The sequence below is a fragment of the Myxine glutinosa genome, chromosome 1, assembly GCF_964187855.1.
Source record: "Myxine glutinosa chromosome 1, kmMyxGlut1.1, whole genome shotgun sequence".
Taxonomy (NCBI): Eukaryota; Metazoa; Chordata; class Myxini; order Myxiniformes; family Myxinidae; genus Myxine; species Myxine glutinosa.
In genome coordinates this window covers 58,100,220-58,128,068 of record NC_136261.1, presented here as the reverse complement: position 1 = coordinate 58,128,068, position 27,849 = coordinate 58,100,220, and the positions used below count along the sequence as shown (strand labels likewise).

The 27,849-nt window shown below is 42.4% G+C and overlaps 1 protein-coding gene across 1 annotated transcript in view; it reads right to left on the bottom strand.

The window, feature by feature from the left end:
• MRPL22 (mitochondrial ribosomal protein L22) overlaps positions 1-27,585 on the bottom strand; it is a 33,446-nt gene extending 5,861 nt beyond the window's left edge. The window contains exons 1-6 of the mRNA XM_068111970.2: positions 27,444-27,585; positions 27,222-27,264; positions 26,742-26,850; positions 17,565-17,630; positions 11,862-11,939; positions 11,717-11,786 (exon numbers count right to left, since the gene is read on the bottom strand). Of these exons, the coding sequence (XP_067968071.1) occupies positions 11,717-11,786; positions 11,862-11,939; positions 17,565-17,630; positions 26,742-26,850; positions 27,222-27,264; positions 27,444-27,465 (388 nt within the window). The 5' untranslated portion in view covers positions 27,466-27,585. The remainder of the gene's footprint in view (positions 1-11,716; positions 11,787-11,861; positions 11,940-17,564; positions 17,631-26,741; positions 26,851-27,221; positions 27,265-27,443) is intronic.
• Positions 27,586-27,849: the final 264 nt, after the last annotated feature.

The window sequence follows — 27,849 nt, the reverse complement described above, 5'->3', positions numbered from 1 at the left end:
TGAGAGCAAATTTTCACCATAGGAGGGACTCGGCCTGTAGAATATTTTAATGGTAATTATGACGTCACAGGTCAGTGACGTCACAGGTCAGGTCAGGTCAGTATCCATCCATCTTGGAAAAACCGAAAAATTTTGCACCTCTATCTCCAAAACCCATGCACAGAAATAATTGAGACAGGTCTCATTGCAAAGAACTCTCCATGCGGAATAACATATGTGAATGATGATGTCATAGGTGCCGCCATTATGATGTCATAATTCGACAAATAAAAAAAAACTTTATCCGATCAGGATGAAATTTCTTGAGCATCTTCTCGGTATAAATTGATGCAGAAATAAAATTATAATGACATCGTCGGTCACGTGGTTCGGCCGCCATATTGTTTTGAGTGAAAAGTCTGAAAAAACACTAAAATCCCATTTTCCCCAAAACGCCTGAACAGATCGAAGCCAAACTTTGCAGGCAGAAGCGCATACCCATGATGAACAAAAAGGTCAGCGAGCATGACATCATTTATCACATAGTTTTGGAGTTGAGGTTTTAAAGCATAAACCTTTAAAACCTAGCTCCTCCCTCATTTTTGATCCTATCGAGGAGAAACTTCACAGATGTGTTCAGCATATCAGTCTACTAAAATGTCCTTTTGGAATTTGCAATAGGTCACGTGGTTTGGCAGATATCGTTAATTAAACGAAAATATTTTTAAAAAATTATATCTCTTGAACCGCTTCATTGATCGACGTGAAACGTCAAACTATAGTAGCAGTCATGAAGAGTAAGAAGTGTGCAAAATTTCAAGATGATTGGATGTACGGTCTAGAAGCTAGAAGTTGTTATTGCGTGACGAAGAAGAGTCTTCGAGAGTGGGCAATTAATTATTTATCACCCTGTACAGATGTGCAGGCAACGTTTAACACGATTTCACGGGGTAATTTGAACCTCAAATGAAATTGTAATATCATATTTGTCAATGGTTGAGGTATATTAACACACGAATAAAACAGATTTGGCAAAATTCCGACTTTTTTTTGACCCAATCGCATTTCACACTGAGAAGCCACAAGGTGTCATTGGGTGAAGAAGAAGAAACATTAGCTTGGCCTTCCCAGGCCACACCAATCATTCTGGTTCAGGTTTATTTTCTATAAAAATCGCTTTTTTTGCAGTCATTGCACGGATTGACATGAAATTTTCACCACATGTGAAATGCCTGGGCATGAAGAATCTTTTAAGGATAATTATGACGTCATAGGTCACGTGGTACGGCTGCCATATTGGAAAAACCGAAAATATTTACATCTCTATATCTACAAAAGCGCTGCGTAGAAAAGATTGACATATCTCATTGTAAAGAACTATCCATGGAGAATAAGCCTTGTGAATGATGATGTCATATGTGCCTCCATTATGACATCATAATTCTACAAGTACAAAACTTCATCCAATTAGGATGAAATTTCTTGAGCATCATCTCAGGATAAATAATGAGAGAGAGAGAAAGAGAAAGAGAAAGAGAAAGAGAAAGAGAAAGAGAAAGAGAGAGAGAGAGAGAGAAAGAGAAAGAGAAAGAGAAAGAGAAAGAGAGAGGGTTTCTATGGAAGAATTCTCAGGCTGAGTTAACATCAGGGGAAGTCGATATGAGAGACTAGTCCTGAAGAGAGATGGCTGCTTCCAGCCCCTGCCCATATGTTTGAGTGAAATGCCAGACAAACCACTATTGAGGCAGCTCTCTGAGAATAGTTAGAGAGATGTTGACTTTTACAAGCAAATCATCAGATGAACCAAATGGAGCAGAGGAAGATCAGGAGACATTTGTGGGAAAGTTAGTCATCACAAGTCCAGAAGGGAGGATTTGTCATTGGGGGAAATCCGTGTTGGAAATTTCACAGATTCAGTTAGTTCCATGGAGTCATAGAAGTCCTTTGCTGAAGTTCCATGGCTGGTGAGAGGTACCAACATGCAGCCAATTTGCATGGTGACAATTGAAATCACTACATACAAGGAAGACAGTTGGGATGAGTGGTTAAAGGTTTGCCCATGTTGTCTGAGAGAGATGCAGATGGAGCCATCACTGTCACGTGTTTTTTGTTTTCTTAACCTAGCAATGTTAAAAATAAACTGAGAAAATGAACTTTATTCCAAGACAGATCAAACCATATTTAAAGTCTGTGTGGAGTCCCCATAACTATCAAGATCCACCGTCACACTAATTAATGAAGGCCATGCTGTGGGTGAAACATTTGACATTTTCATCCTTTGTCTTTTTAGTGCAGTATACTAGTTCCCAGGCTCATGAGTAGCTGTTACATGCAGACAGACAGACAGACACTGGACAGGACTTCAGAACAAACCCAGAGAGTTTGGGGAAAGCGATGCGACTTCCCGGTGCACTAGCAGTATCGGTGACGCCGATTTTCTCTTCGTAGATGGTGGGTGTAGGGCAATTCAGGAGTTATCTTCACTCCCACTCCCTCGGGATGTCAAAACATGGAGCTTATCACAAGACATCACCAGGATGCTTCGTGGGCGACTGCGTGACATCAATATTCTTGCAAAAATTGCTGGCAGTATAAATGAATTTTACCGAAGTGTATGATCTTAAAAATGGGCTGACAGGATGGCCTAGAGGTACGCACACTGGGAAAGGCTGTCTAGCCTGGGTTTGATTCCCCACCCAGCTATAAACCGTTTTCCCAGTGTTTCACAGGCAGGGCGATTCATCAATGGGTGTGCTTTCCCTCTGATGGACGTTAAACGGGCATCCCGTCTGCCAGCATTTGTTGGTGGACGTTCAAGCCATCATGTCGTTTGCGAAGAGTAGAGCCATTGCCGGCACGATGGCCAAATTCCAAATTCCTGCCCCAACAAGTCAAACGTCAGGCCTGGCCAGCAATTTTGTGAAGACTCAGGCCTAGCTTCCTCCAGCGGACTCCACAGGTGGGATAATTGTGGCCGCTAAAGACAAAGAGTGTAATTTAAAAAAAAAGATTTATTGATGAAATAAGCAATTAATTTGTCTTTAAAACACAACTCGAAGTTTTTGGTCAGTACAAAACAAGTCATTGGGTAACGTGTCAGGGAGTTATTAGCCTGACAAAAAGGTCAATAGCAGACAAACGGAATTATGGCCGAACTGTCGCCCTCGATTTGTTTGTCACCCTTGGGGACAAGATGGTGAAACATGACCTTGCAAGTGAGCGACCTGACCTGGAGGGTGTCACTGGAGAATGCCCGCTCAAGACCGTGTACAGTAGCTCCCTCAAGCAGCGAGAGGCGTGCGAGACTCAGTCTAAGCAAGTCTCGTTTTGTTATTTTCCCACTTCCGTGTTACGTCAGACTTGCCGATCAACACCCAAAACGCATGCAGCTTGTAGCAAAATGAAGAATGCAAAGCTTTAAAACTGGATCACGTTTTCATTCGATATCGCTGGCAATCCCTCGGTTTTAAAGTCTCTGCTTCAAAATGGATTTCTAGTAATAGGATGGTTCACATTTTATTTAAAATCTTAATCACATACTTGTAAAAGGTTGTTCTCCATGTAATTCGTCTTTTCTTTCCTTGTGAGGACATTTTACCCCTTCTTCCCTCCAAATCATGCCATAGGTGCTGGCTATAATCAGGACAATATAGCGGTAATATTGCAATTTGCATATTTGTTCCCGAGTAATAAGCCAGAGGCAGACAGGATAGCCGAGAGGTATGCAATTTCGCAAATTTGCTGTTTAGCCTGGGTTTGAATCCCGACCCAGCTATAAACTGTCACCCTGGTATTTTACTGGCGGGGCGAGGCATCAATGCATGTTCCGTCCCCCTCGGATGTACGTTTAAGTGGGTTTCCCGTCTGCGAGACATTAATGATCCCACGGTGTTCTTCATGAATCGGAGGTGAGTTAGCGCCGCTACCCTAAACAAAATACAAATTCCTTCCCTGAGTGCTGGGAAGAATGGCAAATCACCTAGCATTACTACGCATGCCAAGAAACTGCTTCGGCAGCACCGACGCTCTGGAAATGAGTATGTTACCTATCATGATCAACAAAAGTTGGTGAACTTTTTCTTTCCTCTCTTTCTTTCAACCTGGTGTTGTATTAGCGGTTAGGGCACTGAATTGGGATCCGAGGATCCTGCGTTTGAATCCCGGTCGGTCGATGAATTAACGCTAGGGGGGATGACTCAGCCTGTCATCCTTCCGAGGTCGGCAAATTGAGTACCAGTTCTCTGGTAATTCCCTGGGTGTCGCAAGAGGCAATTAACAGGGTTGGCGGCAGGAAGGGCATCCGGCCGTAAAAACATTGCTTCAAAAAGGGGACCACGGTGCCTGAAAAAGGCCAACCCCTGCTCTGCTCGGAAAAATGGCCTCGAAAGGTGGTTCTTTTCAACATCGAGTTCTGCATGTTATTTTAAATTGTATGCCACGATTGAGGATCGAGTAAGGTCATGCCACTGTGCAACCACTAGGAATAACCAATCATTCCTTTCACGCCCTGAGGCACATCGGGCTGCTGAGGATGTTGCATTGGCTCAGGAGTAAAATTCTGGATGGGTCGCCACTCCGACGCAGGATACTCGAATGGCTTATTACCACAGTAAGAAGACCACTCCTCTTTGCATATTCAGATGCATAGGGCTTCCAAAGCATTTTCCCAGACTAACGGGCACAATCCTGGACGGGTCACTACTCCGACGCCAGAAAGTTGAATGGCTCATTCTTCCCAGTAAGCTGGTACTCAGTTTGCCGACCTCAGAAGGATGACAGACTGAGTCAACCCACCTGGTGTTATTTCAATGGTGACAGGAGCTCAAACTCAAGACTCGAAGATCTTGTCAGCCACCTTAATCGTTAAGCCAACACCAGGCTGACCTCGAGGAATGCTCAGACATAATTGGATTCTGTTTGATCATAACTGCGTCTACTTCTCCACCTCCACACCTTTCCTCCTATCACATACAAGTGCCTTTGATGGTTACGTCACCGGGGGAGAGGGGGACTTAAATCATCACCTCATTATCAACTCCGACTATTTTTATTCACGAGATTCCATTTCCATTGACTCAAGGTGATTGGCGAGCAGAAGCGTAGCAAATTATTTGGGGATAAAAACAAACTGTGGTGAACATTCATTTTACAGAAAACTATGTGAGTATTTTTTACCGGAAAGAAATCAGGAGCCCAACCAATTTAGCAGAAGGACCAGGGTGCTTTCGATATGGTAAATGTTTGAAAGTTCAATCCAAGATTTGGGTGAAATCTCTCTCACATCTAGCTGCAGTGACATACATGAACGAGTGCATCTCCTTGCACTTTTCACCTTAAGTACCACCAATATTGATGACATACAAACATGCCGCTCAATTGATGTTGACCACGCAGAGATAGCAACCACGTCCATCGTTACATTTGACATTTCGAGGTAAGTGGTTACACGACCAGGTGATGATGCAAAATGCAATCGATTATTATATGCAGCCGACATATTTCGATTTCAACAGTCAACAACTTTATATTGTTGCGTGTATGGGGGTAGGCAATGAAATACCTTCGTCCAGATAGGATGGTACAGAGTAGTGTGCTCTGAATGTTGCGAAGAAGAAACCTTCCTGTAATTAAGTCAGGACCGGAAGTCCGTGTAAGCGTTAAATGTCTCCATGCGAGGGGTGGAGCTATGCTAATTAGTTATGGTATAAGGGTAGATTTCCTGTGTGTAGTTGCCTCTGTAGTTTTCCCCTTGTTCTTACAACACTTGCACCACCAGCCATGCGATCAGGGCTAAAACGACGTAACGCGATCACCGACGGTACCCAGACACTACGACACGACCCAGCCAAAACATCTCGATGGGCGCCAATAGTGGCCGTGAGGCCACACCACAAAGACCGATTGGTTAAAAACGGAGGAGCGATGCGATGGAGCGGCACGATTGGTGAGAGTGCGACGTCATCATCGAACATTCCAGCACCAGGAACAAAAAGGCGAAGTGCCGCCATTTTCTCACTCTTTTTGTCCTGGGCTGGTCACAGGCGGGCGCATTCGGGTGCTCTCTCTGTTTCGGCATTCATTACGAACAGTTGCATTTCACATTTTCTCACGCTCTGTCCTGGGATTCGTAACAATCAGTCTTGGCCTTCATCGCGAGCGATCAGTTTATACACTCTCTCTCTCTGCACTGGGCTTAGTCACAAATGGCCGCATTTGCATTCCCTGTCTTTCTCTTGGTCCTGGGTTTCATCGCGAGCAGTCGCATTCTCTCTTGTCCCGGGTGTTCGTGGCAGGCGGTTGCATTTTGCGCACTCTCTCTCTCTCTCTCTCTGCGCTGGGCTCCATCACGAATGGACGCATTTGCAATCCCCGTCTCTCTCTTGATCCGGGCTCTTGTCAGTCAAATTCGCATGCTCTCTCTGTTCCTGGCTGGTGGAAGTGGACGCATCTCTCTCTATCCCTCATGCTGGTTTGGTACAAGCGGTCACGCCGTTGTTCTCTCTCTCCCTGGGCTATCGGAGGAGGGGGGATTTGGCTGCCTCGCGTGGACTGGCTGGTTGCGGCGCAACTTCGCGCCCTAGGGCGTTTTCCCGCGCAAGACCTGGGACCCAGTCGATGACCGACCATCGGGGTTCGAGGGTCGTGCGAGGGAGACCAGAGCTGAGTATCAGCCAAACGCACCACACTACGCATTCATTTTCATTTATCATTCCCTTGTGTTGTTTATGAGTCGGTGTAGAGGGTCCCTCAATTTAGGAACTTAGTGTTACATTTTTATTGTATTGCATTTATTTTCACTAAACCATTATTTGTTGCATCTTAATTGTTGAATGGTTGAATGGCCTGTCTTGTACGTTTATTTGTTGTGGGGATCGGATAACTTCTGAGCCGCGTCCGTCTGTACAGGTAAGGACCTCGCTGCCCTCCACTACCCCCGCCCCCCCCCCCACCCCACCGCCTGCACAAGGTACCGCCATAGTTGGGTATACGCATCAGAGTTAAAGGGCCACAGACACAGAAAGTCATGTTTGGTTTAATTAATAGATATTGCTTCACTTAATCGTCCTTTTTTTTGAATAAATATCACTCGATTGGCCCCCGCCACCCAAAAAACGGCGATTTGATTGCTCATGTGACTGGCTACGTCATCGAGGGAATTTTTGTTGCTGCTGGTAGTTTTTAATAATGATTTTGACTATCAGAAGATTCCTGGTCAGGCAGTTATCATTGCGTGCTGGGAAACCTTTCCCTCGATTACATCACACAGGTGACATCATGAATGAACATCACGATTTTAGGGGCGGGACTCCACTACCAGCTAAAAACTACCAGCAGCAACAAAAATTCCCTCGATGACATAGCCAGTCACATGAGCAATCAAATCGCCGTTTTTTGGGTGGCGGGGGCCAATCGAGTGATATTTATTCAAAAAAAAAAGGACGATTAAGTGTTAAGTGAAGCAATATCTATTAATTAAACCAAACATGATTTTCTGTGTCTGTGGTCATTTAAAGCTCGTTTGGTCATCTGTCGCCCTGAGGTCTTCACAACAGGGTGGACACGACAATATGTTATATTTAGGATTCCCTTGAAGTTTGTATATTTTGATGCAATTTTTTATTTTATTTCCAAATGCTGCCCAGGTGAGAAGTGGTAATAAAATGTGTAATTATCCAACATTCTTACACTTCATATAAAAATACTTTAATTATAAAATTAGTATAAATACTTTAATCCATTATAATAAATAATTAGTATTGTAAAAATTAATATTACCTACGCCACCGAAGGTGGGAGGAAGTTATGTTTTCACCCCTGTCTGTTTGTGAACAAGATATCTCAAAAAGTTGTGGACGGATTCGGACGAAATTTGGTGGAGAGGTTGGGTATGTGACAAGGATGAAATTATTAGATTTTGGTGAAGATCCGAATCCAATAATATTTTAAGCGATTTTTCACCATTGAAAGGTAGATGGGGCTAAAAACGATAGATGGGGCAAGATATTTCCAAAACTTGACGAGTTCTGACAAAACTAGGTGGACGAGTTGGTTATACACCGAGAGAAGAGTTTAATCATAAACTCGCACCCAAAAGGTTTGATGGCTCTTAATCGTGTTATGTCACCTTGACATACAACAAAACGCATTTCTTGAGTTTGGAAGCGTATTTCCAACATTTGGAAGTGGCAGACCCTTAAAACTCTTTTTTGGACATACCCTACATGGCCAAAAGTATGTGGACACCAGAACATCACACCCATATGTGCTCGTCGAACATCTCATTCCAAAATCATGGGCATTCTTATGGAGCTGGTCCCCTCTTTGCTGCTATAACAGCCTCCACTCTTCTGGAACGGCTTTCCACTAGATGTTGGAACATTGCTGCGGGGATTTGTTTCCATTCAGCCACAAAAGCATTAGTGAGGTCGGGCACTGATGTTGGGTGATTAGGCCTGGCTCGCAGTCGGAGTTCCAATTCATCCCAAAGATGTTTGATGGGGTTGAGGTCAGGGCTCTATGCAGGCCAGTGAAGTTCTTCCACACTGATCTCGACAAACCATTTCTGTATGGACTTCGCTTTGTGCACAGTGGCATTGTCATGCTGAAACAGGAAAGGGCCTTCCCCAAACTGTTGCCACAAAGTTGGAAGCACACAATCGTCTAGAATGTCTTTGTATGCTGTAGCGTTACAATTTCCCTTCACTGGAACTAAGGGGCCTAGCCCGAACCATGAAAAACAGCCCCAGACCATTATTCCTCCTCCACCAAACTTTACAGTAGACGCTATGCGTTCAGGCAGGTAGTATTCTCCGGGCATCTGCCAAGCCCAGATTCGTCCGTCCGACTGCCAGATGGTGAAGCGTGATTCAACACTCCAGAGAACACGTTTCCACTGATCCAGAGTCCAATGGCGGCGAGCTTTACACCACTCCAGCCGAGGCTTGGCATTGCGCATGGTGATCTTAGGCTTGTGTGCGGCTGCTCGGCCATGGAAACCCATTTCATGAAGCTTCCGATGAACAGTTGTTGTGCTGACGTTGCTTCCAGAGGCACTTTAGAACTTGGTAGTGAGTGTTGCAACCGAGGACAGACGATTTTTACACGGTACGTGCTTCAGAACTCGGCGGTCCCGTTCTGTGAGCTTGTGTGGCCTACCACTTCACGGCGGAACTGTTTTGGTCCTCAACGTTTCCACTTCACAATAACAGCACTTACAGTTGACCGGGGCAGCTCTAACAGGGCAGAAATTTGACGAACTGACTTGTTGGAAAGGTGGCATCCTATGACGGTGCTACATTGAAAGTCACTGAGCTATTCAGTATGGGCCATTCTACTGCCAATGTTTGTCTCTGGAGATTGCATGGCTGTGTGCTTGATTATATATATACACCTGTCAGCAATGGGTGTGGCTGAAACAGCCGAATCCACTAATTAGATTTAAAAGGGGTGTCCGCATACTTTTGGCCATGTAGTGTATTTGCGCCTGAGGCTAATTATTTTATGACATCTACAATGGATACTAAATACAAAACACATGCATAAGAAAAGAAAATGACTGGAATTTGCATACAAGAAGGACCCTTATAAGGGTCCACGAAGGATCTTTATCAGAAATATTCACCCGATAATTTTTTTCTTGCAAACTGCTCTCTTCTAATGGTATGAAACAAAAATGCAACGCAAGAAAATTTCTGACCTGGCACTTTCAGATAAGAAGGCTCTGGGCTCGAAGGGGTCAGAAAGGGTCTCAGAAAAATTTCATCAAAAGGCTGAGCCCAAGCAAATTTCCACTTTCAATACATCAGAAAGAAAGATACATGTGAATGATTTGGTGCGCAAAAAGTTTCCATGTTGGTAATTTGCATACAACAACAACATGCATTTTAAAGGCCATTTTCCCTACTAGAGCGGGGGTTAGCCTTGCGGTCCCCATGACAATCTTCTCCATTTTGCCCTATTTTCTGCATCTCTCCTTGTTAACACCCTTGCCCGCATTTCTTCTTCCACCATCTTTAGCCAAGTCTTTCTCGGTCTTCCCCGTCCTCTACTTCCTTCTACATTCATTTCCATCACTCATCTCAACCAGTCACTTTCATCCTTCCTCAACACATGACCAAACCATCTCGACCTGTTCCTCTTCACAGCATCAATCACAGGCTCTATTCCCATCATCTTTCGCAATTCATCATTTGTCTTCCTCTCTCTCAACGATACTCCGCACATCCGTCGAACCATTCGCATTTCCACCCTTTCCAACCTTCGTTGCTGCTCTACGTTCATTACCCGTCTCGCTCCCATAAATCATAACACTTCTCACACATGCAGCATACACCCTTCCCTTCAGCTTCAACGACACTCCCCTCATCATCAGCACGCCACTCAGTTCCCGAAACTTCTTCCATGCACATCTCACTCTAGCAACCGTTGCTGAATCTGATCCACCTTCTCCATTCAGCATGTCTCCGAGGTAGCAAAATGTTTTCACACCTTCCAGCTTCACGCCGTCTCCAAGATCCAACTCAACATTTCCTCCATCTGCAGCTCCTCTTAATTTGCATATAAGAAGGAAACCTAAAAGTGTTCAAAAAGGGTCTGCTCGAGCAAGAAAAAGAAAATGTCACTAAGGCCTCATTTGGCAAGTAGTCTGCAAAACTTTGACAGAAAGGCCTGGCAAGATACCCTGTGTGTGTACTTGCCTCTGAGCTGTCTAGCCTGGGTTAGAATCCCAACCCAGCTACAAACTGTCATCCTTGGTTTTGCATGTAGTGCGAGACATCAATGTGTGCACCGTCCCTCGGATCGATGTTGAACTGGGCGTCATGTCTGCCATCCCACGATGTCCATTGTGAAAAGTAGGCGAGCTATCACCGGCACCATGAAAAATGAACAAATTACAAATTCCTGCTCTAATCTATAGCCACACCCCCAGGAAAAAACAAAAGGGAAAGAAACAAGAATATTCCAGGGTGTCTTTCGCCAAGAGGCATTCAGTCATTGCCAGCAACCTGGCCAAATTCGTGCTTAACCTGCAGGTAGCAAGTGGTCTGGTGTTCTCGGACACTCCTTGACACCAGGTTACATAACTTACTGTCTCAGTGCAGTTGCTGCTGGGCAACAACTTCTGCATTATAAACAAATTGACCGGGGTGGTTGACAAGTTTCACGCGAATGACATTGTACTGGAAAAGGCAACCAAAAGGTAAACAAAGACAAAATAACAGCCAACATGAGTCCCTGCAAATAATTCACAGTCAAAAGAACAATATTTTTTAAACCAAAAGCAGCGAAGGTGTCGTGTTGAGTCTAACATAAAAACGCTGAGCAGAGGGACCCGGTGAAACGGCAATTAGTAAATAGTGAATGTGATATACAACAGGTTTTCGACCTGTTGTGAGTGGTCCATAGTGAGAATGGAAGTTGAAGTTTTTTTAAAATGATGTGAGGAGATCAATGTTGTCTTTACAATGTAAAATTGTTGATGTCTGGTTCTGGTTTGTGTACAGATTTCAAAGCTGAGATAATTTCAATTATTGGCATGCTGCTAGAGCGCTGCTAGGGGAATGATATTTTGGCAATGGTGTGATACTATGGACCGCCATAGTAATTGATGTTGTGAAATTCCGTTGCACGTGATAAAGCAATATGCAGTTGTCCATGAGAAATAATAACTTTTCCTGGTGAAGGCAAACTCTGTGATATTTGTCCTTGGGCTGTATAAAAACCCCAAAAAACTCACCTACGTATAAATTTGAGCGATACTCAACATTGTGATCTTGCACAGCCATCTCCTGGGCTTCTTTCAAGACCTGGTGAAGAGAAACAACCATTGTATAAAAAGTTTAACTGCCATGTCAATTTTGCTGTGCCACCAGAATACCAACCTCTTGAGCAATTTTGGCTCCTTTCTTGTCGAGAAACCCCAGTTGTGTGATGGCTTCATCAATACTCATTCCTTGAATCTGGAGTGAGTGAGGCAGGACAACAGTTGGTGGCTAATTAAGCAACACATCAAAGTAGAACATCCAAGACTTTCAGTAACTCCCTTCATGGTTACCAGCTCAAAGTCCAGGATTTCTGCACACCTCACATATTTTGTTCCCCTTTTCTCCTGTATATGGAGCCACTTTCATTAGTCTGTACAATCTGACACTTCTCCCTATGCCTTCAAGCACACGGCGCACCACCATCTCGTGTCACCCTCCACCCCATCCCCTCCCTCAATCTTCTTTTACCACACCTAACCCAATCCTCTTACTTGCAGTTTATTGTATTTCCTTGTCCTGTGCGTTCATCCCCTTGCTTCTTCCACTTATTAGCCCATGTCCCCATCTCAACAGGAGATGGCGTTTTGTGATCGCGCGCGCGCGCGTGTGTGTGTGTGTGTGTGTGTGTGTGTGTGTGTGTGTGTGTGTGTGTGTGTGTGTGTGTGTGTGTGTGTGTGTGTGTGTGTGTGTGTGTGTGTCATAACTTTTTTTTAACCAGAGCTATATCATCATCAAATTTTCACCAAACCGATATTATGATAATACTGAGAAGGCAAATTAATAATTTTGACAAAAGGTCAAAGGTCAGCATCACATAAAATCATCAATTTTCATCCGATTGACCTGAAATTTTAAGAATTTGCATATTGGGTCACTGAATTGGTTCACCAATCAAAAGGTAGGAGTCGATTGTTTTTTTTATATCAAAAGGTCAAAGATAAAGGATGCATAAAATCATAAATTTTCATCCAATTGGCCTGAAATTTTAGGAATTTGCATATTGGGTCACATAATTGGTTCACCAATCAAAAGCTGGAAGCTGATTTTTTTTAGATCTAAAGCTCAAAGGTCAAGGATGCATACAATCATCAATTTGCATTTTGCATTTTTTAAAAACGGTTTTCGTTATTTTGAGCATACAGAAGAAGAAGATGTCTGAATACAAACGGACATGGACAGGCTTTACATTTTCAGATGCTTTCTAGTTACCCCGATTGTGATTATGTTGCCGTTTTCCCCAAACATAAAAACAAACAGTAAAATACTTGCAGGGATATGACTGTTAATGGCAAGGCAATGATTTTGGCATCAACAAGCCACTTTACATTATACTCCTCAAAATATATCAAATTATATTCACAACAGCAAACTTTAATACTGCCGCATGTGAAGTGATAAATGGGCATCAATGAAAGCACATTTTAGGAAAACCCCGTTAGCTACTTCCATAGGAAGTCACGACTCATTATGCCAAATTTCCACATTATAAAATGTCATATACAGGGTTAATCAAAAAATGTACGCAATTTGAATTGTTTATTACATTTGCTATTTTTAATGCAAGACCATATAATTTATGTGATACATAAAGGTACTCAAAGTTTTGTTTGACTTCAACAAATGCTCGAAATGTCCCCCTCCAAGTTCTGCACACTTACACATAAGTATGGAATAGTTTCTGACTGCACACTAAAATATTTCACGTGAGACATTGGAAATAAGCCCTCGTTACAGCGTCTTTGAAAAACATTCATTAACAAATCCCCGCAAAAAAAATGTAAGTGAGGTCAGGAGATCTTGGAAGCCAAGGATATCTATATCTGTGGGAAATCAATCTGCCAGGAAAGTAATGATTGAATCATTGCATGGACAAATGTGCTGTATGTGCAGTTTCTCCATCCTGTTGAAACCAAGCATCAGGAATGTTTCTCACGCGACTCCAGAAAAATGTATATATGCAACATTCCACATTTGTAGCCACAGCATTTTGGTTTTCAAAAAAACGTATGGATCGGAAATCCGATGACTATTGAGACCACACCATAATTGGTATTTGGACAAAGTAACAAAGTGGGCTGCTTTATTCATGTCCCACAGCTGACAATTCCGTGTTTACCAAAACCATTCCAACTAGAACGGCACTCGGTAGAGCACATACCTCTGCCATGTTGAACAGTTTATGTTTTGTATCCCACTGATAGGCTGGACCTGGATTCGGATCTGAACCAAAATCTAATCAGCTTGTTCTTGTCACCTAACCAACTCGTCCACAAAGTTTAGTCATAACTCGTCCATAACTTTTTTAAATATCATGTTATATACTGTATACTGAAACGCAAAAGAAACTTACCACCTTTGAAACCTTTAAATATCAACAATAACACTGCGTGTAGTAAATGTGTGAACTTATTTGTGGACAATAGTGTCCTCACTGTCAGACAAAACAGTCACGGATGGTCACTTGACCCTTCAATGGTCACTTCATAGCACAGCTGTTGAACAGCCGTTTTGACTGTCAGTGATTAGCCAAGGGGTACGGGATGATTTTAATGAGCTGCACGTGATGTCTTGATATTGGCTTTAAAAAGGCCAGTGCAAAATGGGCATTTCAATCAACATGCCACGATTGTCAAGGGATCAACGGCAGCGTGTCCTGGGCATGCTGCAAGGCGGACTGAGCTACCGTACAAACCAACAATTGCTAATTGAAACATTGGCATTTTATTGATGACATGTCAAGTTTTTGACCAAGATACACCATCTCATCAGTTTAATAATAATAATAATAATAATGCATTTATTTTATATAGTGCTTTTCAGGAAGCCCAAAGACGCTTTGACAGAGTGCAAAACATAATGCATAGCAAAACATAAAAACAATTGCAAAAAAAGAAGAATCAATAGGGAAATATTCAAAGCACAAAGGAGGGAGAAGGAGAGGAGATAGTCAGGGGTTAGATGCTGTGGGTTAAATGTTGAATGCAGTGTTGAACAGGTGGGTCTTGAGTGATGTTTTGAATGTGGTGAGTGAGGAGGAGTCTCTGATGGTGTGAGGTAGCGAGTTCCAGAGGGTGGGAGCAGCGATGGAGAAGGCCCTGTCCCCCCAGGATCTAAATTCTAAGTTTGTTCTACAGTACAGAACAGCACAGGGTGCAATGTCAGTCCCCTTTCAATAGCGTGTGTGGCAGGTAGCTCAGTCCGCCTTGCAGCATGCCCAGGGCACGCTGCCGTTGATCCCTTGACAATCGTGGCATGTTGATTGAAATGCCCATTTTGCACTGGCCTTTTTAAAGCCAATATCAAGACATCACGTGCAGCTCATTAAAATCATCCCGTACCCCTTGGCTAATCACTGACAGTCAAAACGGCTGTTCAACAGCTGTGCTATGAAGTGACCATTGAAGGTTCAAGTGACCATCCGTGACCGTTTTGTCTGATAGTGAGGACACTATTGTCCACAAATAAGTTCACACATTTACTACACGCAGTGTTATTGTTGATATTTAAAGATTTCAAAGGTGGTAAGTTTCTTTTGCGTTTCAGTATATATCGCTTTTGGCCCGATCTCTCAATGGTGAAGAATCACTCAAAAACTGAATTTTTGTATCCGAATCCAGATTCATATCTTCACCAAAATCGAATAAATTCGTCCTTGTCACACACCCAACCGGTCCACCAAGTTTCGTCCAAATCCGTCCACAATTTTTTTGAGATATCCTGCTAATATGTTGTTTGTGGCCCTATATCCCAATGGTGAAGAATCACTTTAAAAAATCGACTCGCCGGATCCGAATCCGGATCTTCACCAAAATCTAAACATTTCGTCCTTGTAACATACGCTACCTCGCCGCAAAATTTCTTCTGAATCTGTGCACAACCTTTTGAGATATTTTGTTCACAGACAAACAAACAAACAAACGGGTGAAAACATAACCTCATTCACCTTTGGTGGCGGAAGTAATAAACATGCCATTCCTCACTGAAAATGGCATCTATGTGGATTCCTGCTTGATCAATTAATTAATTCTACCGAATCAAACAAAATATATGACGTCGACGCTCGTCATTCGAGGTTAACTGCTGCACCATTTAATTTTGTAAGGGAAAGATCCCGATTTTAATGCTCGAATGACACTGCTTTGAGACACTCAAACTTCATGTGAAATGTGCCTTGTTGATCTTCTAGGACAACGAAATCACTTTGTTAGTTCTGTTTACGGTCTCTGGAGTTTGAATATTCCTCAGATATCCAGTGTCCTGCATTATCGTTCTTCACAGAGCCCATTCCTCTCCACTTTGAAACAATGTGCTACATGGTCTTTGAAATTGGTGCATTACATCTATGGAATAGTCTTCTGAACGCACATTGCACTCTGATCACCAAGTTCAGCTCTACCCTCTTCTCAACAATGAAGATTTGCTCCTTAGTTGTGCCATGGGTTACAAACAAAAAACAAATCATAACAAGAAAGAGCAATCAGAGAATGCAGACAATCGCCAGGACGTTTTTAGTGTTTTTTAAGGCTTTTGTGTTAGAACAAATATGGGGGCTGAACCACGTGACCGATGACAATTATTTTTTTCTCCACCAATTTATCCATAGAAGATGCTCAAGAAATTTCATCTTTATCGGATTAAGTTTTGTGCTTGTCGAATTATGACGTCATAATGGAGGGAACTATGACATCATCACCATGTTATTCCCCATGGAGAGTTATTTACAGAACCGTGTCTTTTTTTTTCTATGCAGCGCTTTCAGATATAGAGGTGCAAAGTCTTTCGGTTTTTCCAAGATGGCACCCATACCACATGACCTATGTCATAATTATCATTTAAAAAATTCTACAGGAGGATGTGCAATCATGGTGAAAATTTCCTGTCAATTGGACCAACGGTTGCAGAGAAAAAAATTCATCTTGATCGGATGAAGTTTTATGCTTGTCGAATTATGACGTCATAATGGAGGCACATATGACATCATCATTAACATATGTTATTCCACATGAAGAGTTCTTTACAACGAGCTATGTCTCAATTTTTTTTATTCAGTGCTTTCGGAGATAGAGGTGCAAAGTCTTTCGGTTTTTTCCAAGATGGCGCCTGTACCACGTGACCTATGACGTCATAATTATCATTTATAAAATTATACAGGTGGAGGTGCACCTATGGTGAAAATTTCCTTTCAGTTGGACCAACGGTTGCAGAGAAAAGCATATTTATTCTGTGCGGACAAACGGACACCAAATGCAATACCCTCTCTGGCGAGGGCAACAATAAAAAAACCACCTTTTAGAGGCCATTTTTCCCCGCAAGCGGGGGTTGGCCTTTTTCGGGAACTGTGGTTGTTGTTGTTTTTCGGTCCCCTTTTTGAAGCAATGTTTTACGGCCGGATGCCCTTCCTGACGCCAACCCTTTTTGCCGCCTTTAACGACAAGCAGGGAATTACCAGTGAACTGGTACTCAATATCAACAATATCAGAGGGCAACAATAGAAATGTCAAAATATATTTGCAGCAAACAATTTGAATGCTTGCACTACCTAATTATTTTTAAAGGAAATTTTCAAATTGGGAACGTTTTGCTGGCTCACCATTTACATGTACTATATCGATTTGTATAATCACCTAAAACATTCCTTGCAATTCATGAAGAAAGGTAAATAAAGCCTACTCATGTCTGTGTCTGGCATGTGATTTACACAATTGAGCTCCACTATACAAGTTGCAAAGACAAGTGTCCACACATACAGGAAAGTAAGAAAAAAGTAAACTTTGATATTTTGTTCTAAATGCTGTCAAGTGTGAAATAGGTGGCACAAACCAGCTTCGCGATGTACCACATCTTGTCTTTACTGTACTTTATCTGACGTCTGCAATGGTATACTTCCTGCACACGCAAGCACAACATGAGTCACACACGATCTTTTGACAAGCACAGAACCAAACTGGTTAGCGGAGGTTACTGCAACTGTGGGTGTGTTTTGACAGAATAGCCTAGCCTAGAGGTACGCCGCACCCTCTGGGTATGAATCCCGACCCAGCTATAAACAACTATGAACCCGGTGTTTCACAGGCAGGTGCCGTCCCTCGGATAGATGTTAAACCGGGTGTCCCATCTGCTAGCATTATTTTGTGGACGCTAAAGATCCCATTATGTCCTTCACGAAGAGCAAGTGAGAGATCGCCAGCACCCTGAACAAATTCCTACAGACTCGGTCAAGTGTCCCATGTTGAAGCGGCGACCTGTCCGAGATTGTAACCCCCGAGCCAGTAAAAGCCGTCTCGGCAGTACTGACGGCACAAGGAGGTTAAACAAACATGAATGACTGAAATTGCAAATTTGATCAATTAAAAAGAAGCATTTTCTTTTTTTATGTAAGTTATATATCATCATATAAAACCACAATTCTCTGGAAGAACCAGAATAAGTGACAACCTGTGTAAACACAGTGGTACTTCAATAAAGGAACACATATGATGGCATCATAACCTGCAGTAAAGCCTCCACCTGCAGGATTAACTGCCTCCAGGTGGAACCCATAGCATTCCAATCTACATGGCAGCAATAATTATGAAATCTCTTTTCACGAACAGCTCTATACCTTTGAAGATTAGATCATCCTAAATACAAGCACAGAGACACCTGATACGGACCACGAGCCTCATATCTGGCACCAAAGGGGTCTTAACGGGTTAACCGTTAAGAATGTCTCCACCCCGCCCCCCCCCCCCCTTCCCCTCTCCACCTCCGCCAATCCTTTTTATGATTACAACCGCCCAAATTAAATGTTTGCCCTCAGCTTACATCAAGCTGTCTGGGCCTGGTCTGCCGAGCACGCAATTGGCGGAGACCGTGTTATAGATGTGCAATGACGTCACCACAGACGTTGTGACTATAAAAAGGACAGAAGCTTGTAGGTGCAATCAGTCCAATTTGAAGCATATGAAGAAGAAAATATATAAAATAAAAGGCTCGGGGGTTGTCAGCAAATGCAAAGAAAGAAAGGCAAGGCCCTCATTTTTTCAGTGTGTCAGGATTGTCAGACCGATAAGCCTTCCACATCCCCGTACCGGCTTGTGGTGGCAGTGAAGCCACTCACCAAGTTATCTCGATTGTCACCAGATTTGCAGCTCTAATAGTTAGTTAGGTTAAGCTGGGTTCACTGTTTGTCTTGTCAGGGCTCAGTATGAAGTTGTGCTCCATATTGGCGAATGTAATTGTGCGTCACAATTTATAACATTGCTGTGCAGAGTTTTCTCATCAGCAGCATTTCATTTTTTATTAGACCATTTGTCAAATCATTAGGGTGGATGCGTCTCCTCTTCCCACCCATGGGGCTAATTAGAACAGTAGACAGCTGTTGGGAAAAACACAAGTTTCCGTTTCCCTCTGCTCGGCTTCAAATTTGGTCAATCACCACACGGTCATCCATGGCCACACCACATTTATCCAGGGCCAGTGAGCAAGGAGTTTTTACACTCTGTGCAACAACAACAACAACAACATGCATTTTAAGGCCATTTTCCCTGCTAGAGCGGGGGTTAGCCTTGCGGTCCCCATGACAATCTTCTCCATTTTGCCATATTTTCTGCATCTCTCCTTGTTAACCCCCTTGCCCGCATTTCTTCTTCCACCATCTTTAGCCAAGTCTTTCTCGGTCTTCCCCGTCCTCTACTTCCTTCTACATTAACTTCCATCACTCTTCTCAACCAGTCACTTTCATCCTTCCTCAACACATGACCAAACCATCTCAACCTGTTCCTCTTCACAGCATCAATCACAGGCAATATTCCCATCATCTTTCGCAATTCATCATTTGTCTTCCTCTCTCTCAACGATACTCCGCACATCCATCGAACCATTCGCATTTCCACCCTTTCCAGCCTTCGTTGCTGCTCTACGTTCATTACCCATGTCTTGCTCCCATAAATCATAACACTTCTCACACATGCAGCATACACCTTTCCCTTCAGCTTCAGCGACACTCTCCTCCTCATCAGCACGCCACTCAGTTCCCGAAACTTCTTCCATGCACATCTCACTCGAGCAACCGTTACCGAGTCTGATCCACCTTCTCCATTCAGCATGTCTCCGAGGTAGCACTCTGTGCATGCAAGAATAAGTCAAACGTGCACATAGCACAAAGCAGGGTTAAGAAATTGGTTCACTCTGTCTGTCTGTCAGTCAATAATCGAGGAACAACTTGATATCAATTGAATTTTATGTTTGGAAAACTGTAGAACACAAATCGGAACACGAACCTGCAGTTTAGCAGTACTTTGGCTCTGGATTTGGCAAATTGTAGGGAATATTGTCCCGACTGCTTATGCCCATAGAGGTAATTTTTATTTTTAATTAGTCTTCCTGACTGACAGTCAAACAAAATTGAAAATCATGGCAAATGGGGAACTCAGTTGTTTTTTTTTTTAGGGACATCATGACACAAACAACAGCGACAGATGTGCAATTTATCAAGTTTTCACACCACCTTATTTAACTTATCAAGTTAAATAAGGTGGTGCAAAAGAGGGTGATATCAACAGTGGTAAACTTCTGATTCAATGGTTTGTTACCTCTGCCACCAAAGGTGGATGGAGGTTATGTTTGCAACCCTGTCTGTTTGTTTGTCTATCTGTTTGTTTGTTTGTGAACAAAATATTTCTTAAAGGTGTGGACGGATTTGGACGAAATTTGGTGGAGAGGATGTGTGTGTGACAAGGACTTATCGATTCGATTTTGGTGAAGATCTGCATATGGATTCGGATGTGAGGATTATTTAATTTTGTAAGTGCTTCTTCACCGTTGAGAGATCAGGCGAAAAGCGATATATAACATAGTTAAACTAGAACGGCACTCAGTAAAGAGCATACCTCCGCCAGGCTGAACAGTTTACGTTTTGTATCCCTCTGATAGGCCGGATCTGCAATCGGACCTCAACCAAAATCTAATACAGTGTTCTTGTCACCTAACCAACCTTTTCCACCAAGTTTAGTCATAACTCGTCCATAACTATTTTTTTTTTTTAATATCATGTTATATAATCGCTTTTGGCCCGATCTCTCAATAGTGAAGAATCACTTAAGAATTAAATAATTCTCGTATCCGAATCCATTTTCAGAACTTCACCAAAGTCGAATCGATTAGTTCTTGTCACACACCCAACCTATCCAGCAAGTTTCTTCCAAATCCGCCCACAACCTTTTGAGATATCCTGCTATGTATCGTTTTTTGCCCTTTCTCCCAATGATGAAGAATGAATGAATGAATGATCGTTTTAAGGCCATTTTCCCCGCTAGAGCGGGGGTTAGCCTTGCGGGCCCCATGACAATCATGGTTCCATGTTTGAGGCCAATGTTTGTTTTTTTTATGGCCGGATGCCCTTCCTGACTTTCAAACTTCCTGATTACTATTATTGTTGTACTGTTATTCTTGTGTGATCTTAATACAATATTTGTTTGTTGGTAACAATTGGTGTGGCTTCACCATTGATCTTTGACATACAGAATAACACATTTTTCTGCCGTGACTCCTCTCGGGGCTCGGAGGTACACCGTGACCGGGGGTTGGGGAGGAGCACATAACAGAAATTGGGGGCCCGTCCCAGATTGGCCCAAATTGAAATTGGGGGCTCGTCTTTGCTAAGAGAAATTGGGGGCTCGTCTTTGCTGACAAAATTCCCTAAATTTCGTCCGGGATTAAATTCCCTAACACCCGTTGTTTTCTAAACGTTATGTTTTTCACCCTGGTCTGTCTTTGTCTGTTTGTTTGTCTGTGATCAAGGTATCTCAAAATGTTGTGGATGGATTCAGACCTAATTTGGCAGAGAGGTAGCGTATGTGACAAGGACGAAATAATTAGAATTTGGTGAAGATCCAGATTCGGATCTGGCTACTATAATTTTTTAAGTGATTCTCCCAATGATGAAGGAAGGATGGGTCTGCAGGTTTTCAGAAACAAATATAGGGGCAGGGCAATACCCCTGGTTTATTCTATCTGGTAGAATAAACAGTATACTGCACTGACTAAAGGTATTTTAAACCAATTTCAATGCTTTCTAGAAGACAGGGCAGCATGTCGAATCATACTAACATACTCATAAGACTTTAAACAAACAAACAAAAAAATACCTATTTTGGGGGGCAACCCCCCCCCCCCCCTTCCCACCCCGTGTACCACCTCAGACCCCAATTTTTCCAATACAATGAACAAACATTGGTACATCACGGATGATGAAGGTTGTGGTGATGTTTCATCAGAATTGCATGTGTAGTTTCTGAAAAGAAAGCAAACACTGATTTTGGGGGGCAACTCCCCTCGTAGACCCCCACAGGGGCAGATTTTTTTTAATGCCGTGAACAAACTTTGGTACATCACGGGTGATGAAGGTTGTGGTGAAGTTTCATCGAAATAGTGTGTGCAGTTTCTGAGGAAAAAGCAAATTCCTATTTTGGGGGGGGGGGGGGGGGAGGGTGGGGAGTTAAACCTGGATCTACTTTGAACCCCAATAAACCCCCTTAGACCCAGATTTTTTTTACTGCCGTGAACAAACTTTAGTCACAACACAACATATATAATTTGTGCCAAATTTGGTCGCAATCCCATCAGCGGTTTTGGAGAAAAAGATTCAAGTGTTTCCGGACGGACGACACACCATCGCATAAGCTCCCCTGAAGTTCGTTCCAGGTGGCTAAAAATGGGCCAAACCTGTGAATGTTCACAATCGATGGCCAAGTCTCGCTGAATTAGAGGCGCTTGCGAGAACTCTGCCACAGATTCCTGTGCATTTACGTTTTCGCTCTAGAAATCTTAGAACGGTCTCATCTGAACCCTGGTAGTTAAGACATATGATGAATATTATGTCCATTAATACAGTATGGTTGGCAACATTTGTTGGCTTGAATGTAGTTCATGCCATTGGGTATCTATCGTGAATGAACCTGCAAAATTACTGGCAAGCAATCACAATGACACATAAAGCCTGGCGTTGGCTTAACACTAACAGTCAAGGTGGCTGGTTTCAGATATTAGGGTCCTGAGTTTGAGCCCGTGTCGTGGCTTTGAAATAACACCGAGTAGGTTGACTCAGCCGGTCATCCTTCCGAGGTCGGCAAAATGAGTACCAGATGACCAGTAATAGGGGGCATTGCATCAGCGGCACAGGAGCGCCTCCCAGAAAATGATGCAGCCAGCAGCCACAACCTGCATACGAATCACCACCTCCACACATCACACACACACACATACACAATCAATCATACACACAATCACACACACATACAGACTACACAAAATTATAGTTAACTAGCCGAAAGCACCCGGCGTTGCCTGGGTTCATTTTGAATGAATTTACTACTATAATTCAGCATTTACTCGCGGCCGTAGAAGATTGACTACTATAATTCAGCTTAGCTTTTAATTGTGAAATGGGCCCAGCTCGGCCGAAGTGGCCACGACACCTTGCCTAAAACCTGCCCGGGGCCCAGCCCGACATTTTTTGTATTAGAGGGTTTCCTCCTATCTTTCACCGTTCAGGAAATTTAGCTTGCGCAGACAAACAAATAAACAAAAACTATATTTATACTATACAAATAAACAAAAACAAAAACCCCTGGCGATATATATCTATATATATATATCTATATATATCTATATATATCTATATATATCTATATATATATATATATATATATCTATCTATATATATATATATATATATCTATCTATATATATATATCTATCTATATATATCTATCTATATATCTATCTATCTATATATATATATATATATATATATATATATATATATATATATATATATATATATATATATATATATCTATATATATATCAGTCACTTTTCGATTTCATACCATCAGTGGTGAACCGCCATTAAGGTATCCCATCCAGCTATGCTGTACCTTAATGGGAGCGATAAGTGCCATCTGCCACATGGCACATTACCTCTGGTATCCACTCATTATATGGAATCCCCTGGATGCAGCCGGGAGCAAACCAATCCAAATATATGTGCAGTTCTCCAGGTCGGTAACTGTGAGTTTTACATACACTTATGACAGTATCTGAACTAAGATCAAAATTCTGCTCTGTCAGAGGGTTCTCTTGAGAGCTTGACAGGCAGAGCGTTTGTACATGGCAGTGACGTCATTACTTGCGCTCATTGAAAGCTGGAGAACTGCACATATATTTGGATATATATATATATATATATATATATATATATATATATATATATATATATATATATATATATCTATATTATAATAGCCGTAGATGATTCTGTCTGTCTGTCTGTCTGTCTATCTGTTGGGTGTCTGTCCGGGGTGTGGCTTACTCGGTTTGCAGAGTAGCTCCACCCATAGCTCCACCCATTCTGGGAGAGGCTTCATATAAACAAATATCCACCATTTTATTAACTCGCATAGCTTTGAGTCCTGTTTTGTAGGCCCGTGGTGTCTTCCTCTCTCTCCCAGTTTTATTTCAAATCAAATTCGATAAATCATTTCATTTTTCACAGTCGCTAACATAGTTTTAGACTCGGTTGAAAAAAAACGGGAAGAAAATCCGATGAAAGTTGCCGTTTATAGAACGAAATGAATTCTCAAAGGCCTGTAACTTCAAGGCCATTGAGTCTCTCTCACGCCTTTATCTCCAATCTAACTCACCATATGATTTCATTTTTATCGATGGTTTTACTTTTAGACTCGGTGTCAGCAATAATTGAGAACAATCCACACACGCGGGAAAATGCAGAGATATATTTTTTAAAATCGCGTCATGGTGTATCATACACCGCCCAACATGACACCGCCGGCAATGTGTCGATATATATTAAAAATTCGCTTTTGCTTTTCCGTTATGATATATTACTATTTCGTTTGATGATAGTCGTCACAAAAACGTCAACAATGATGCCGACATATATTTCTTCGTTTTTATTTCATTCAACATATTAGCCGGAAGTAAAATATGTTTCAGGAAATTACCGAGAGATATTTCTTCGTTTTTTTTATTAGTTATGTGCGCATACACTTTAAATAGGTTTATTTGAAATCTTTAATTTTCCACAAACATTCCACACACGCGGGAAAATGCAGAGATATATTTTTTAAAATCGCGTCATGGTGTATCATACACCGCCCAACATGACACCGACGGCAATGTGTCGATATCTATTTTAAATTCGATATATCATTTCATTTTTCACAGTCGCTAACATAGTTTTAGACTCGGTTGAAAAAAAAAGAGAAGAAAATCCGATGAAAGTTGCCGTTTATAGAACGAAATGAATTCTCAAATGCCTGTAACTTCAAGGCCATTGAGTCTCTCTCACGCCTTTATCTCCAATATAACTCACCATCATGGTTTTAGACTCGGTGTCAGCAACGCGGGAAAACGCAGAGATATATTTTTAAAAATACACCATATCACCGCCCAACAGCCAACAAGTATCATACACCGCCCAACATGACACAGACGTCAACATTTCGACATTATCGCTTTTTCTTTAAACCGAGCCGAACCGAATAAACCGAGTGAATTCACCGTTTACCTTTGATGACAGTCGGCACAAAACGACATATATTTCTTCGTTTTTATTTCATTCAACATTTTTAGCCGGAAGTAAAATTACCGAGAAATTACCGAGTTCAGGAAATTACCGAGACATATTTCTTCGTTTTTTTATTTATTAGTTATTTGCGCATACACTTTAAATAGGTCTATTTGAAATATTAAATTTTCACAATGTAATTTACTTGCCATTTATCATTTGATGATTACGAGACAAATTCCTCTTGAGGATCGTGACAATTCATGCGCTGCGTGGAAACTTATATTTCCAAAATGAATGAGACGATCGATGAAGAACGCAGACTTGAACAGGATGTAGCAAGAAAACGAATGAGACGGGCGAACGAGTCCATCGACGAACGTCAATGCAAACTTGCGGGGTCACCCGTGGGAATCCCACGGGCATGGATGTGTGTGACATTTCGACATATTGAGTTAGATGCTGCACATTCATTTTTACAAAATGGTTACTGGCAAGTCATCAGATCCAGAAATGGTGTCATGAACACAATTTATTTACGTGCAAGCACGAAAGCAAGACGGGCCGATTTCCGATTCCGACGGGCCGACGGGCGAGATGGGCCGATTTGGAGCAAGAAAAAGAACGAGACGGGAGAAAAACGAGAGAAACGAGACGGGGAAAGCCGATTGGAGAGGCGAGTGAGGCGCGATTGGAGAGGAGTGTGAGGCGCGATTGGAGAGAAGTGTGAGGCGCGATTGGAGAGGAGTGTGAGGCGCGATTGGAGAGGAGTGTGAGGCACGATTGGAGAGGAGTGATTGGAGGGGAGTGTGAGGCGCGATTGGAGAGGAGTGTGAGGTGCGATTGGAGAGGAGTGTGAGGCGTGATTGGAGAGGAGTGTGAGGCGCGATTGGAGAGTGTGAGGCGCGATTGGAGAGGCGTGTGAGGGATTGGAGAGGAGAGGAGTGTGAGGGATTGGAGAGGTGAGGGATTGGAAAGGAGAGGGATGTGAGGGTTTGGAGAGGAGAGGAGTGCTAGGTGGAGACAGGAGAGTGTCAGGTGGAGAGGAGTGAGGGGTCACATATTATGTGAAATAAATAAAGTGTTCATCACACCATTTCTGGATCTGATGACTTGCCAGTAACCATTTTGTAAAAATGAATGTGCAGCATCTAACTCAATATGTCGAAATGTCACACACATCCATGCCCGTGGGATTCCCACGGGTGACCCCGCTAGTATATATATATATATATATATATATATATATATATATATATATTAGCAATAACCTTTCTCAGTGTTGAGTAAAGTTTCTCTTTACAGTAATCACACTCCCATCACCCTACTCACACACTTCAGGAGTGCAATCTGTTGCTCTCCTAAGATTTTCAAACGTGATGGTCTGGGTTAACAAACAGCCAGGCAAACAAAACGTCATGGATTACCGCACGTCTTGGTGGCTCCTCTGCACCTTGTGGGGGGTACACATGAAGGTTTTTTTTCTCCCAGCGCTCTCCAAGCCATGCCGTGGTCCACAGACATCGCTCCGCCAACCTAACAGTAACACAAGCACAGAACATCAAATAAAACTAGCTTCACTTTTGAGCGCCCGAAATTCCCAGGCAAACGCTATAACGCACCAGGTTTACAACCTGTGCGTTAATAACATAAGCGATTTTCGCTTTCTTGTGAAAAGTTACAAAATTTACGAGAATTGTTGGAATAGAATCCTCTGCTCAACATGGTGTTTGAGACATCAGTCCTTCATAGTCTAGTGGGAGATCCACCCATTGGATCGTGTTCAGGTTGGTGTAACTAATGGGTGCACACTAATCACTATGTCACATGTGATGTGACCAGTGATGAAGCCGTGACGTCACATCAAACCACCGCGGATAAACCAAGATACGAGTTCGCGTCCTTACCTCATGGGACAGTTGTTTACAGCCAATCTAGCCGCAGTGAAGCCTGAAAACAAAATTCATCGCGCTTCGATTACAGTTGTGAAGAAGAGCACCCATCACTCATCACATCAGGGTTTACCAGCAACCTATCCACGGCAACGACAATCCACTTGAATACTCGTGAAGGAATTCTAATCTAAAAACAATGAGAAGAGGATAGCACGAAGAATAATATAAACAAACCTATTTGACGCAAAGACAGCATGGTTTCCCTTTCTCTGGTCCTTTTCGTTTTTTCGTTTTCTTCCTCTTTCTTCCTCCTCTTCTTCTTCTTCTTCTTCTTATTCTGCCTCACACTCCGATACTTATTTTTCTTTTCCCTGGAGTTTACATTATTTTCTCCTTCATATTATTAACTTATGTACCGAAATATATTATAATTGCCAATCGCTAACACTCAATGAAGTTTGAGGATGTTACGTGTGAACCAGACAGTTGGCGTTGGGCGAGGTTACACGCACTTACTATACCGCCATGGTTACTAGAAAGCGCATAGAACTTCAGGTCGAACAAAATTGCAAAAACTTAACATGTGTATTCCATAATTATATTAAATGTAAGTATATCCCAGGAAAGCTAATCGACAGTG